Consider the following 14,032-nt stretch of genomic DNA (forward strand, 5'->3'; position numbering starts at 1 on the left):
CTCACTGTTGTGGCCTCTCCCGTTGCTCTGGACACGCAGGCTCAGCGGCCATGGCTCACGGGCCCAGCCGCTCCGCGGCATGTGGGATCTTCCCGGACCGGGGCACAAACCCATGTCCCCTGCATCGGCAGGCGGACTCTCAACCACTGCGCCACCAGGAAAGCCCTCTTTTGCCCATTTTTAACTGTATTGTCTTTCTTTTGCCTTTTGCTCTGTAGTTTTTATATATTCTGCATACAAATCCTTCGTCAGATATATGCATTGTGAATATCTTCTCCCAATCTGTGGTTTGCCTTTTCACTATTTTCATGGTATCTTTTGATGAAAAGAAGTTCTTAATTTTAATGAAGTCTGATTTGTCAACTTTTTCTTTTATGGTTAGTGTTTTTGTATCCTGTTAGAGAAACCTTCTCCTATCTCAACCCTCTTGCTTTTTTATTTATTTACTTATTTATTTATTTGAGTAATTCTGATTCATTAGATTTTTTTAAACATCTTTATTGGAGTATAATTGCTTTACAATGGTGTGTTAGTTTCTGCTTTATAACAAAGTAAATCAGCTATACATATACATATATCCCCATATCTCCTCCCTCTTGCATCTCCCTCCCACCCTCCCTATCCCAGCTCTTGCTTTCTTAAAATTTAATTACAATCTTTTTTCTTTTTCAGAGAAGCCTTGGTTGTTTTATTTTGCTTTTAACCTGCCCACTTCATAATCTAATGGATCTGGCCTCTCCCTATTGTGATAAGAAACTTTTTGTGAAACTAACATGAAATTAACAAGGTTACCATGCCAATAGCATCCATCAAACCAAATTAAATTTAGAGTAAGACTCTACCAACTTACTGAAAAGCTATGTATGTCACTATTGCAACTCCCAGGAAAATGGAGGAGACTCCACATCCAATGTATGTTATAAGCACTAATATCCGTTCATTCACTGCATCCACTGCAGACCTGGATAAATCCTAGGGAATGCAATGTGTTGTATTTTATACACTTGCCAGGGCAAGTTTATGGTAAAACACTTCCAGTGCTCACTAACAGGAGGTTCCCAGGATGTACAGCATCTCTGTTAAAGCTCTTATAAAACCAGAGTATGTACATGGATATATGATAACACTGTATATTGTTGGTTGAGTATGCCTAGTGCAACTTACTGTGTATAGGGCATGGAGAGCCATCAACAGTACTGGAAGAACAGTTAGTCCTTGGTTTTATTGTCATTAACATGTTCCACACTTCAAATATAACCAAACTAATAGATGTGAATTTGGGATACAAAGTGAATTATTATCTGTACTGAGCGTCCCAAAACACTGCACAGAACATCAAAAAATGTTCCTTTCCCTTAGACCTTAAATAATTTTCATAAAATTAAGCGACAAAATGGACCTTAGAGATCACATAAACCAGTAATTTCTTAACCTGAGGACCATCAAAGACCTGAAATGGTATGCAAAATTATTTGAATGGTATGCATCGTACTGGGAAGACAGTCCATAGCTTTCATCAGATGGTAATGGAGCTTCGTGACTCATAAAAGGTTAAGAAGTGCTGGTCTACTCTGGTAGTTCTCAACTGGACACAATTTTGCCCCTGCCCAGGGACATGTAGCAACGTCTGGAGACATTTTTGGTTGTCACAGCTAGAGAGGGTGCTACTGGCATCTAGTGGGTAGAGACCAGGAATGCTGCTAAACATTCTAGAATGCACAAAACGGCACCCACAACAAAGAATTATTTGTCCCAGAAGAGCAATAGTGCTGAGGTTAAGAAACCCTGGTCTATTCCAATCTTTCACATTTCAGAAGACAAATGTAAGGTCCAAACAAGTGAAATAACCTGACCAAGATCACATAGATAGTTAGTGACAGAGCTGGACTGTGGGCCCTGGTCTTTTGACTCATGCCATAATGTTCTAACCAATTTGCAGGGGAGTAAACAAAATTCTTAAAGTTCAATAATTATCAGTGGAGCACCTCTTATTTGTTGAATAGATATGGTAAAAAGAAAGAAAAATATAAAACAGACTCTCAGCCCTCAAGGAGTTTACCATTAGTAGAAGAAACAACTCATACACAACACATTCAGATACTAGTATATACTATGTACAATAAAGTAATTTAGGAGAACTAACAAAGTACTCAAGGGTGGATAGAGAAGAAGGAAACACATTTGAGAGCCATTTTGAAGGAAAACACATCAAGTCCTGACGTTAGGGAGGACCATAGGAAACGAAGGAGATAGAAAGGTTAACAATGACTCCGAGGCTCTAAGCCTGGATATGCGAATTGATCAGATAACTCTTGTTTGGTTAAGTACCACGAGCACTAAAAAAATATGCACTTCCCTACAGTGCAAATAGACAATATCTATTACAATTTAATATTTTAATTGGAAGCAATTCTACTTCCATCCATTTATTCTACAGAAATGCTTACACCAATATTAGAAGACAAATAAAAATGCGTATTACAGCATTGTTCATAACGGAGAAAAACAGTAACAACTCAAATGCCTACCTATAGGGGATTGGTTAAATTCATTGTGTTAAATCCACACAGTGGAATACTATAAATGTATTTTTAAAAAATTAAGTAGATGGATATGTATTTGCCTGAAAGCTGTCCAATATATATTGTTAGGTGAAAAGCAAGTGGTAAAAACAGTATGAATAATTCGACCCTATTTTTATAAAACAAAAACATATATTAATATACACACAGGAAAAGAACCTGAAAGAATATACATAAAGGTGTTAAAGGTGGTGACCTCTTGGGAGGGGGATTATAGGGACCTTTTCTGTAATGTTTGAATTTTGACAAGCAGGCATTAATTTTATAAGGAGAAAAATAAATATTTGTTTCAATTTGCTCTACTTTGAATGAACAAGGTAGGGGGCTGTTTTTCCACTTGCGTGGAACTTTTCCACAACTTAGTTCACACATATATTTCTGGTCTGTTATCTAACAAAAAGTTGTCAAAATTCTATCAAGGAGTGATTGAGAGACAACTCACCATTAAGACTCCAAAATGGGTGAGATGGTCACACTGACAGATTGTGTAATTTAGGTTTGCTTCCTTTACTTTACAGCCTGACGAATTCCGTCCACCTTGCCCATCTGCAAGCGACAGAAGGGAATTTCAAAGCAATTTTGCTTTTCTCAGAGATGTTTAACTTTTCATTATATGTACCTTTCCAAAGTGTGCTATAATTAGTATCATTTAAGACAGCAGGATAGCCGTATAATTGAACACTGAAATTAAATTAAGTCTAATAGGCAAAAGTGACTTGTGGGGAACTTCATAAATGGCATAACTTCTTTGGTTCTCACTTTTCCCATTCTTCTACAGATTAGGACAGACTCTAATGATGAACAACAGTTCTACCACCATGCTGGAATGACAGAGTAAGGACTATTTTTTCAAGGAGCACAAAGGGGAAACAGGTAGATCTAGAACGTTTTGAAGGGCATGAGCTATGGAATATAGGCTGACACGTGGGCCTCCTTGGTGGGACTGGAATAGACATCTGAAACAGCCAGCTCAACCCAGAATTCAAATGGTCTCAAGTGCTTTGCATTTAAGCCAGATGATGGTCTGGAACTCCTCAGGGCCAATTAAAGCCTCTGGTCTATTTGCCACCTGTCTAGTTTCTCACTCCTAAGCATATTCAGGGTTCTAGAACTAACCCACATACCTCAAGAACCTGTAGAGCTTGCGTACTAGACCAGGTTTAGAGTAAAACCTCCAGAGTAGTACTAGACCAGAGGGGTTATCCTAGGGCAGGCATCTAAGTGTGGTCAAAATTTGTCCATCCAGGATAATGACAATAGATCCCAGAAGTTCTGGATCCATGGACAGAGGGGTAGGGGCCAAAGATGACCTGGGAGGAGCCCAGCAAGAGGCATTATGAACACACAGATCAACTTACGGAGGCTGTGGGGAACAAAGCCTACCATTTTACGGAAATCTTATCCTGGGTGACTTGGAGGGGACCAGAAAAGGACAGCGCTATCTCTGTTATAGGAAAGCAGTAGTATTCCACACGCCAGGGAGTCGAATGGGAAGAGAATTTCCCCCTTTTCCCCCCAGAACTCCGAGGATACTAAAAAAAGGAAAAGTCCCAGGCAGAGCTTCCACAGGTGGAAGGACTGGTCCCAGGGCCACTCCTGGCATTCCAGGGGCCATTGCTTCCGTGTGGAATTCTCTGAGATTTGGCTATATCCCTGGAGAGTCCAATGGCAATGACAAGCTTAAGAGGAGCCCATTCAGCAATCCCCTTCCACGACCCCTTCTCTTTTTTAAAAAAAATTTTTATTGGAGTATAGTTGATTTACAACATTGTGTTAGTTTCTGCTGTACAGCAAAGTGAATGAGTTATACATATACATATAACCACTTTTTTTCGATTCTTTTCCCATATAGGTTATTACAAAATATTGAGTAGAGTTCCCTTTGCTATACAGTAGGTCCTTGTTGGTTATCTATTTTATATATAGTGGTGTGTATATGTCAATCCCAGTCTCCCAATTTATTCCTCCCCCCTTTCCCTCCGGGTAACCATGTAAAAAATCCAATTTTTCACATCCGTGACTCTATTTCTGTTTTGTAAATAAGTTCATTTGTACCATTTTTTTAAGAGTCCACATATAAGCGATATCATATGGTATTTGTCTTTCTCTGTCTGACTTACTTCACTCAGTGTGACAACCTCTAGGTCCATCCATGTTGCTGCAAATGGCATTATTTCCACGACCCCTTCTCTTATGGTCCCCAAAGACTCATACCCAGCCAAGCAGGAAGGACCCTTCGAGACCAACTAGAAAGTCTTATCCCCTTCGTGAAAAGATAAAAAGATTGAAGCCCCTAGAGAGTAAATGGACCACCCAAGGTCACACAGTCAATGTAGAAGAGAAGAAGAAAAAATGTGGCAAGTCTAATGGGAAAGACAGATAAAGAGAGCCAGATCTTCATCCCTTAACTTTCTTCAAACAGCTCAGGACTGCTCTGTACTGGGTCTTGCAACTTTGTTTCTTCCAGCTTGCTGAGTTATGTGATTTTTTTCCCTGATCTCCAAAATAAGTTTCTTCTCAAAAAGAAAGTTTTACAAAAACTCCCATGCCCTAATTAGATATGAAACCCATATTTGTATCTTGGTCATTCAGAGTCCCCTGTAGGGTCTGATAAGACAGTAACTTCAGTACAACTCGCTCCCATGTAACTGCCAGATAGCAACATGGTCAGGGGCAAAGTCTCATTGAGAACCAAGGCCAAAGCTTGCTAAGAAAAATACTTACTGTTATTCTCAAGGTCCCAAAAGGCACAGTGAACTTGATCATAATTCTAGAAAAAAGAAAAATCAGAGGCAAATACCTTTCCTTGTGATCGTTACCATACAATGACAACTACACACAGAGTGTTTTCTTCTCAATGTTTTCTCAAACACTAGACACACACACACACACACACACACACACACACACGGACCGTTTATGAGTTGGTTTTAAAACGAACCCCAAGAATCTTGGGGTTTACAAGTGAGAAAATAGTATGTTACTGCTGCATGGTGAACTGGTATGTGTCCTTTAAAGCATTTGGTAACATAAGAATTTGCCACGTCCTCCTGGTGCAAAGTCCAGGAGGGGACTGTAGATGGTCCATGCAGGTCTGATGTGAGGTGGGTGTTTCTTGTGGAACTGTGGAATTTGGGGCTCACAGCTGAGGTCAAGCCTTATGGATACAAGATTGAGCTGCCTATCATTAGGCCTAGTGAACATTCCTGAAACACTCTTGCAATCTCCAAGGAAATGGAGGGCAATGAGAAATTGGTTATGGGGGATGCTTGGAGAGCTGTGGCCCCAGCCAGAATGAAGAGATCTTACCCATGAAACATGCTTCATTTCGTACCTATTTCTGTTTAAGTTCCCTCTCCCACTCTTCCTTCTTCCCTTCTAGAATTAAGGTCTATGAAAACTATGCTGTACCATATGGTCTTTAGATTGGCAATGAAGGAAGCTAGTAAGACTCCACACTGGACATACATTAACATCAAAGAATGGAATAGTAATTCATTCTTATACCACGGCTAAATTTGATCGTTTATTAATATATTCTTTATGTTATGCCATATGACTATGGTTTTAATCCTTTGGTGATACTTAATACATATTTTAATGCTCTTCATGGAAAATCAAAGGATAAAAATGTTCCATTATTTTGAATTAAGTGATTTGCCTCCCTCAAAAATAAACGGAATTAAATATCATTTAGAGTGATGGGACAACCAAAAGATCCACCTGCCCCCCAGTGACTCCCCTGCCAATCTGCCATTGTTCTAGAAACCCACTATATTATTTATCCCTTTAGGCTAAGGCATTATTTCTAGAAGGCCCCAATTACAATACACCTCTGCTACCTGGAATGGGACAATTTTCATTAAGTCTTGGAATCACATCTGTTAAGTAGCCAATGTTTTTTTAAAATATTTATTTGTCTGCGCAGGGTCTTATTTGTGGCACACGACAACCCTCCCAACTTAGTCTAAGAGATGTAGTTTTCTGTAGTGAAAAGGCCAAAGTTGGAGAAACACACTGTGACCCAGGATTGAATCAACCTGCTCTCTGGCTTTATTTCCTTGACTTACAAAATGGCGGCTGTTCAGGGAAAGGAAGTAAACCATTGCTCACTCTTCCACCTTTTGGTTCTAGGCTCCAGTTGTACCTATTTCACTTCTGAACCTTTACAGAAGCAGTGTCCTCTGCCGGAAACACTCCTCCCTCCTTTCCTCACCCTTTTTCATCTTCTAGCTGGTACTCAACCTCGGGTCTCAGCTGATGCCCCTCCTACAGCTGGCCTTTCCTGAGCTCCCACACAGGGGTAGGTGCCATCCCCGTGCTTCCAGAGCCCCTGTGCCGTATTGTACTTGCCTCGTGCTTTGTCCCTCTCCCCGAGGACTGCCCGCTAGTGGAGGGGTGGAAGGGGAGGCACGTGTTTTCCAGGAGTGGTGTCTTATCAACGATCCTTAAGGTAGTATGTTGTAATGACAGTTAAGATTTTGATTAAAAGATGTTAGAAGAAGCAGTGTGAAAGCAGGGCTGTGAGACTCAGAACTTGGGGGTGGGGATGGGATGTAGTTAAACGGTGGCATCTCTTGTAAGTGCTTACTCCCCCAAAACAGTGGCCCAGGTCCCAGCCTCAGGTCACCCCCTTCCATGTGAGAACCTCCCCCCACCATCCAGCACCACACAAGACACATAGTAGGAATTTAATAAATATTTCCTAACTGAATAAATAACTGGGTGAATAAATGAATAAACTGTGTCACCTCCAGCAGATAACTGGGTGAATAAATGAATAAATTGTGTCACCTCCAGCAGGTCCCTTCCTCTCTGGGTCTCAATATCCTCATTGGTAAAATGAGGAGATGGGACACGATGAATTATAAGGACCCTTCCGGTTCTGAAATTGATGGTAGGCTACTTCTAATCCTCCTTCATCTAGCACTATGACGTCTGAAGGCTAATTTTGGCAAAGATCTTAAATCTCTTTCAGTGGAAGGTGTTAGTGAATAAAAATGACTTATTAGGTGTGAAATCTATGCAAAACAGGTTTGTCTTTTATTCTACAAAACAAGCACAGCTCTCTGAAGAAAGGAGAGAAACTAAGACTCAAATAATGGCATCTGAGATGATACAGAGAAATTACGAGCTCACCAAAAGGGTCTGAGTGCTATGAACCACATTCTTAATTTTTATTAAAATTATTTGTTCATTAACTGGCCTGTCCTGGGTCCAACCTATTATTTCCATTTTTTAAAAAAAGTCTAATAAATATATAGCTACTGAAAACCTGTTGGGTACCTAGCCTTGTGCTAGGTGCCATGAAAATAAAACATGACTGAGCCATGATGTATGCCACAACCTCCTTGGGAATACCAATCTAGAAGCTATGCAGAGGTGTAAGACAAGAATACAAGCAGGGGGGTGAGGACGAGAGCAGGGACTCATGAACTCCAGGCAAACTTCCTGGGTGGAATTTGAGCTAAGCCCACAGGAACAAATAGAATTTAGATAGAGGGGGAGCAGTTACAGAACTCCAGGAAAACTGAGCATCATACAGACATAGCTAGAGATAATGTGTTATATTTGAGTTGGTATGTGGTATGTTTAAGCTGGCTCAGTACAACCTCCCCAAAAATAACTCTGTGAAAATTTGACCATTAGAAATTCATTTCTTTGGATAGCATCCTTAGAAAATGCAAACACACCCAGGTATTAACGTATGAACCTCTTAAATACTTGAACTTTGGAGTCAGACATCCTGGGTTTGATTCCTAGCTATGCCACTTCCTAGCTGTGTGACCTTGGGCAAAACTACTTAACTTCTTTGTCTTAGTCTGTTAGGGCTGCTATAACAAAGTCCAGATTAAGTGGCTTATAAACAACAGAAATTTATTTCTCAAAGTTCTGGAGGCTGAAAGTCCAAGATCAAGATGCCTACATGGTTGGGTTCTAGTGAAGGCTTGCTTTCTGGTTGATAGATGGCACCTTCTTGCTGTGTCCTCACATGGTGGAAAGGGTGAGGGTGCTCTCTGGGGCCTCTTTTATAAGGGCATGATTCCCATTCATGAGGGCCCCAGCCTCATGACCTAATCACTGCCCAAACGACCCACTTGCTAATACCATCACCTTGGGGGTTAGGATTTCAACACAAGAATTTTGAGGGGACACAAACATTCAGATCACAGCACTCTTTGAGTCTTGGTTTCTTGTGAGAAGTAGATGAGATATTAAGTGTAAATAACAACAATTAATAGTGATCATCAACAACGTCATGCAGGGGCTTCCCTGTTGGCGCAGTGGTTAAGAATCCGCCTGCCGAGTCTGTCATACAGAGTGAAGGAAGTCAGAAAGAGAAAAACAAATACCGATGAATTTGGTAAAGTAGCAGGATACAAAATTAATGCACAGAAATCTCTGGCATTCCTATACACTAATGATGAAAAATCTGAAAGTGAAATCAAGAAAACACTCCCATTTACCATTGCAACAAAAAGAATAAAATATCTAGGAATAAACCTACCTAAGGAGACAAAAGACCTGTATGCAGAAAATTATAAGACACTGACGAAAGAAATTAAAGATGATACAAATAGATGGAGAGGTATACCACGTTCTTGGATTGGAAGAATCAACATTGTGAAAATGACTCTACTACCCAAAGCAATCTACAGATTCAATGCAATCCCTATCAAACTACCACTGGCATTTTTCACAGAACTAGAACAAAAAATTTCACAATTTGTATGGAAACACAAAAGACCCTGAATAGCCAAAGCAATCTTGAGAACGAAAAATGGAGCTGGAGGAATCAGGCTTCCTGACTTCAGACTATACTACAAAGCTACAGTAATCAAGACAGTATGGTACTGGCACAAAAACAGAAAGATAGATCAATGGAACAGGATAGAAAGCCCAGAGATAAACCCACGTACATATGGTCACCTTATCTTTGATAAAGGTGGCAGGAATGTACAGTGGAGAAAGGACAGCCTCTTCAATAAGTGGTGCTGGGAAAACTGGACAGGTACATGTAAAAGTATGAGATTAGATCACTCCCTAACACCATACACAAAAATAAGCTCAAAATGGATTAAAGACCTAAATGTAAGGCCAGAAACTATCAAACTCTTAGAGGAAAACATAGGCAGGACACTCTATGACATAAATCACAGCAAGATCCTTTTTGACCCACCTCCTAGAGAAATGGAAATAAAAACAAAAATAAACAAATAGGACCTAATGAAACTTCAAAGCTTTTGCACAGCAAAGGAAACCATAAACAAGACCGAAAGATAATCCTCAGAATGGGAGAAAATATTTGCAAATGAAGCAACTGACAAAGGATTAATCTCCAAAATTTATAAGCAGCTCATACAGCTCAATAACAAAAAAACAAACAGCCCAATCCAAAAATGGGCAGAAGACCTAAATAGACATTTCTCCAAAGAAGATATACAGCTTGTCAACAGACACATGAAAGAATGCTCAACATCATTAATCATTAGAGAAATGCAAATCAAAACTACAATGAGATATCATCTCACACCAGTCAGAATGGCCATCATCAAAAAATCTACAAACAATACATGCTGGAGAGGGTGTGGAGAAAAGGGAACACTCTTGCACTGCTGGTGGGAATGTGAATTGGTACAGCCACTATGGAGAAGAGTATGGAGGTTCCTTAAAAAACTACAAATAGAAATACCATATGACCCAGCAATCCCACTACTGGGCATATACCCTGAGAAAACCATAATTCAAAAAGAGTCATGTACCAAAATGTTAATTGCAGCTCTATTTACAATAGCCCGGAGATGGAAACAACCTAAGTGTCCATCATCGGATGAATGGATAAAGAAGATGTGGCACATATATACAATGGAATATTACTCAGCCATAAAAAGAAATGAAATTGAGCTATTTGTAATGAGGTGGATGGACCTAGAGTCTGTCATACAGAGTGAAGTAAGTCAGAAAGAGAAAGGCAAATACCGTACGCTAACACATATATATGGAATTTAAGAAAAAAAAATGTCATGAAGAACCTAGGGGTAAGACGGGAATAAAGACACAGACCTACTAAAGAACGGACTTGAGGATATGGGGAGCAGGAAGGGTAAGCTGTGACAAAGCGAGAGAGAGGCATGGACATATATACACTACCAAACGTAAGGTAGGTAGCTAGTGGGAAGCAGCCGCATAGCACAGGGAGATCTGCTCGGTGCTTTGTGACCACCTGGAGGGGTGGGATAGGGAGGGTGGGAGGGAGGGAGACGCAAGAGGGAAGAGATATGGGAACATATGTGTATGTATAACTGATTCACTTTGTTACGAAGCAGAAACTAACACACCATTGTAAAGCAATTATACTCCAATAAAGATGTAAAAAAAAATGTCAAGAAGGTAGATCTCACATAAAGTGTAGTTACTACAATAAAATAAAATTAAAAGAAGGAAGAAAGTAGATTGGAGGTTTCCAGGGGTTGGGGGGAGGAGAGAATGGAGAGTGACTGCTAACATGTATGGGGTTTCTTTTAGGAGTAATTAAAATGTCCTAGAATTAGTGGTGATGGTTGCAAAATCTAGCAAATAGACTAAAAAACACTGAATTGTACACATTACATGGCTGAATTTTATGATGTCAGTACCTCCATAAAAAATTTTAACTACATTGAGATTAACTTATACTTATCAAATCAAGATCCTAAAATCTGATAGCATGCTGTGTTGATTTGAAGATGTTCTGAAACAGGCACTTTCACACTTTGCAAGTGGGAGTTTAAGTTGGTGCAATTATTACAGAGAGCATTTTGACACCATCAAAAGTATGATTTATTTGAAAAGACACATGCACCCCAGTGTTCATAGCAGCACTACTTACAATAACCAAGACATGGAAGCAACCTCAAAGTCCATTGACAGATGAATGGATAAAGAAGATATATATATATATATATATATATATATATAAAACGGAATATTACTCAGCCATAAAAAAGAATGAAATATGCCATTTGCAGAAACATGGATGGACCTAGAGATTGTCATACTAAGTGAAGTAAGTCAGACAGAGAAAGACACATACCATGTGATATCACGAATATGTGGAATCTAAAATATGACACAAAAGAACTTACAAAACAGACTCAGACTTAGAAAACAAACTTATGGTTACCAAAGGGGAAGGGGGAGGAGGGATAAGTTAGGAGTCTGGGATTAACAGATACAAACTACTGTATATAAAATATATAAACAACAAGGTCCCTCTGTATAGCGCAGGGAACTCTACTCAATATCTTTTAATAACGTATAATGGAAAAGAATCTGAAAAAGAATATATATGTTTACACATGTATAACTGAATCACTTTGCTGTACATTGAAAATTAACTATGCTTCAATTTAAAAAATACTAAAAGAAAAAAAAGGAAAACCGTTAAAAAATTAAAAAGTAAAATAAAAATACTAAAAGAAGACAAATAAGAAATAAAAGAAATGATAATGTAAAGTCTAGCTTTATCAATTCAAAAAAGTTTTGGCATAGCAAATAAAAGATAATTTATCTTAAAGAAAAGTATGACTGACCCAGCAATTCTACTTTTAGGAATTTATGCTTCAAGAATACCATACTTGCACAAAATGACACATGCATGATATCCATTACAGCAGTATTTTAAAAGTAAAGTGTAATTATCAAGTTAAATTACCATCCGCAGGCAACAGGTTAAAGAAATCAATTGTAGCATATTCATGCAGTTAATACAACTCAGTGAAAAAAAGAATGTATATTATATTATCATATACTAGTATGATAATGTCTGCAATATAATGTTAAGAGGAAAAAGCAAGGTGCAGAACAGCATGTATAGCACGCTCCACTTCGCATACAAAAAAGGAAGAAGAATACACACACACACACACACACACATGCACTTCCTTATAGATGCATAGATATCTCCTTGGATACTAACTGAATGGCTGGGGTTAGCAGTGGGAGGGAGAGGTTTCACTGCATACACTTCTTTATTTTTTCAGTATTGAACTATATGAAGTATTATCTATTAAAACTTTTAAAAAATTAAAATAAAACAAAAATAATTAGCCAACAATTATAGAATAAAAAACATTATAAAACAAAAAACACTGACAGTTCTGACTTCTCATGCTCCAGTCCCACCTCCACCAATGTAACTACCTCGTTTCTGAAATTGGATTGTTGTCAGGTAGGTTTTCCTATGGGTGGTTTGCCTGTACTCTCTCTGGTCTCAGGTCAAGTAGACAAACTAACTGAGTTCCATTATTTCTCTAACGTGTACAGAACAGTCTTACCGTCACTTATTGTAATATTAGCAAGATCCACAATCTTATTAGGAAGCGCTTGAAGCAATTTGCATTGTTTAAACTTTGGTTTTTCCCAGTGAGATTTGCCAGTGTTGATACTGACTGAGCTGAAAAAGAGAGGAGAGATAACAAAAAGCTTCATGGTTGGAAGATGAGGCCAGAATACTTTGAAAGCGAATGGTGAAGGAACACGGTGTGTCCTTGGCATGCCTCCCCTTTGCCCATTCCCAGCCTCCTGGCTGAGATAGCAAAGGTGGTAGCCCAGTGCTTGTACAGTGAAGAAAACTTTGCTCTTGAGGAGCAAGTGAATCTAGGGTCCCCATGCAGGAGGTATAAACAGGCAAGAGAGGCTGAGATGGAGCAGGGCCACATCCATCGGACCGAGAGTCAAGGCAGAGATTTTTGCCCCTCTGGACACGACTCCTACCCTCACTTTTGCCCCTTACCCTCATTTTAAGAGGGAATTCCTGTTAGAATTGTGTTCTCTATTTCAGCATATTAATTTACTCAAGGCAGTTAGTATAGCACCCTCTGTGACTCATTGGCCTTCATCATCCACCCTCCACTATGCCCCATCCAATTCAAGCCAGTTCATTTCAAATCAGCTAACACATTTATTGGGAACCTTCTGTGTTCTAGGACTGGTAGTAGGTACTACAGACAAACAGGGCAAGGTCTCGTCCCTTGAGGAGCTTGTAACTTGGTGCTTTGAGACTGTAAATGTAACTACATTTATTAGGCAAGATATGAGATGGAAAAAGTGTAGAAACAAAACAGAATCTGTTGAGCCATCAATCAAGGAGAACTTATTTGCAACTTTTGAGCTGAGCTGGACGCTAAAAGGACAGAGATGGAGAAAGTGTCCCCCACTCCTGCAACCAAGCAGAGCAAATAGCACAAGCAGAGAAAGAGATGCAAGTCCAGAGTGGCAATGGCCCTTGTTGCCTGGAGTGCATGTTAGGGAAAGGAGCCTGCAGGTCTTGAGTACTTTAGGGGTTTGGACTTAATCCTTGAGGCAATATGGAACTGGAGTGGGAGATTGGAACGATGACAGCCATACTTTAGGAAAATCACGCTGGTGGAGTGTAGCTGGGGGGGTAGTGGGCAGTTAGAAGGCAAGGA

General features: G+C 39.5%; 1 protein-coding gene across 1 annotated transcript in view; it reads right to left on the minus strand.

Annotated features, from left to right (window-relative positions):
* Positions 1-14,032, minus strand: part of ADGRG4 (adhesion G protein-coupled receptor G4) — a 57,170-nt gene that overhangs the window by 14,064 nt on the left and 29,074 nt on the right. Inside the window, 3 exon segments of the mRNA XM_089904878.1 lie at positions 851-972; positions 3,025-3,128; positions 12,899-13,017. Of these exon segments, the coding sequence (XP_089761004.1) occupies positions 851-972; positions 3,025-3,128; positions 12,899-13,017 (345 nt within the window).

Source organism: Delphinapterus leucas, chromosome X (genome assembly GCF_059928025.1).
Source record: "Delphinapterus leucas isolate spDelLeu-1000000601 "Yukka" chromosome X, BTC_Dleu_Yukka2, whole genome shotgun sequence".
In the NCBI taxonomy this organism is placed as follows: domain Eukaryota; kingdom Metazoa; phylum Chordata; class Mammalia; order Artiodactyla; family Monodontidae; genus Delphinapterus; species Delphinapterus leucas.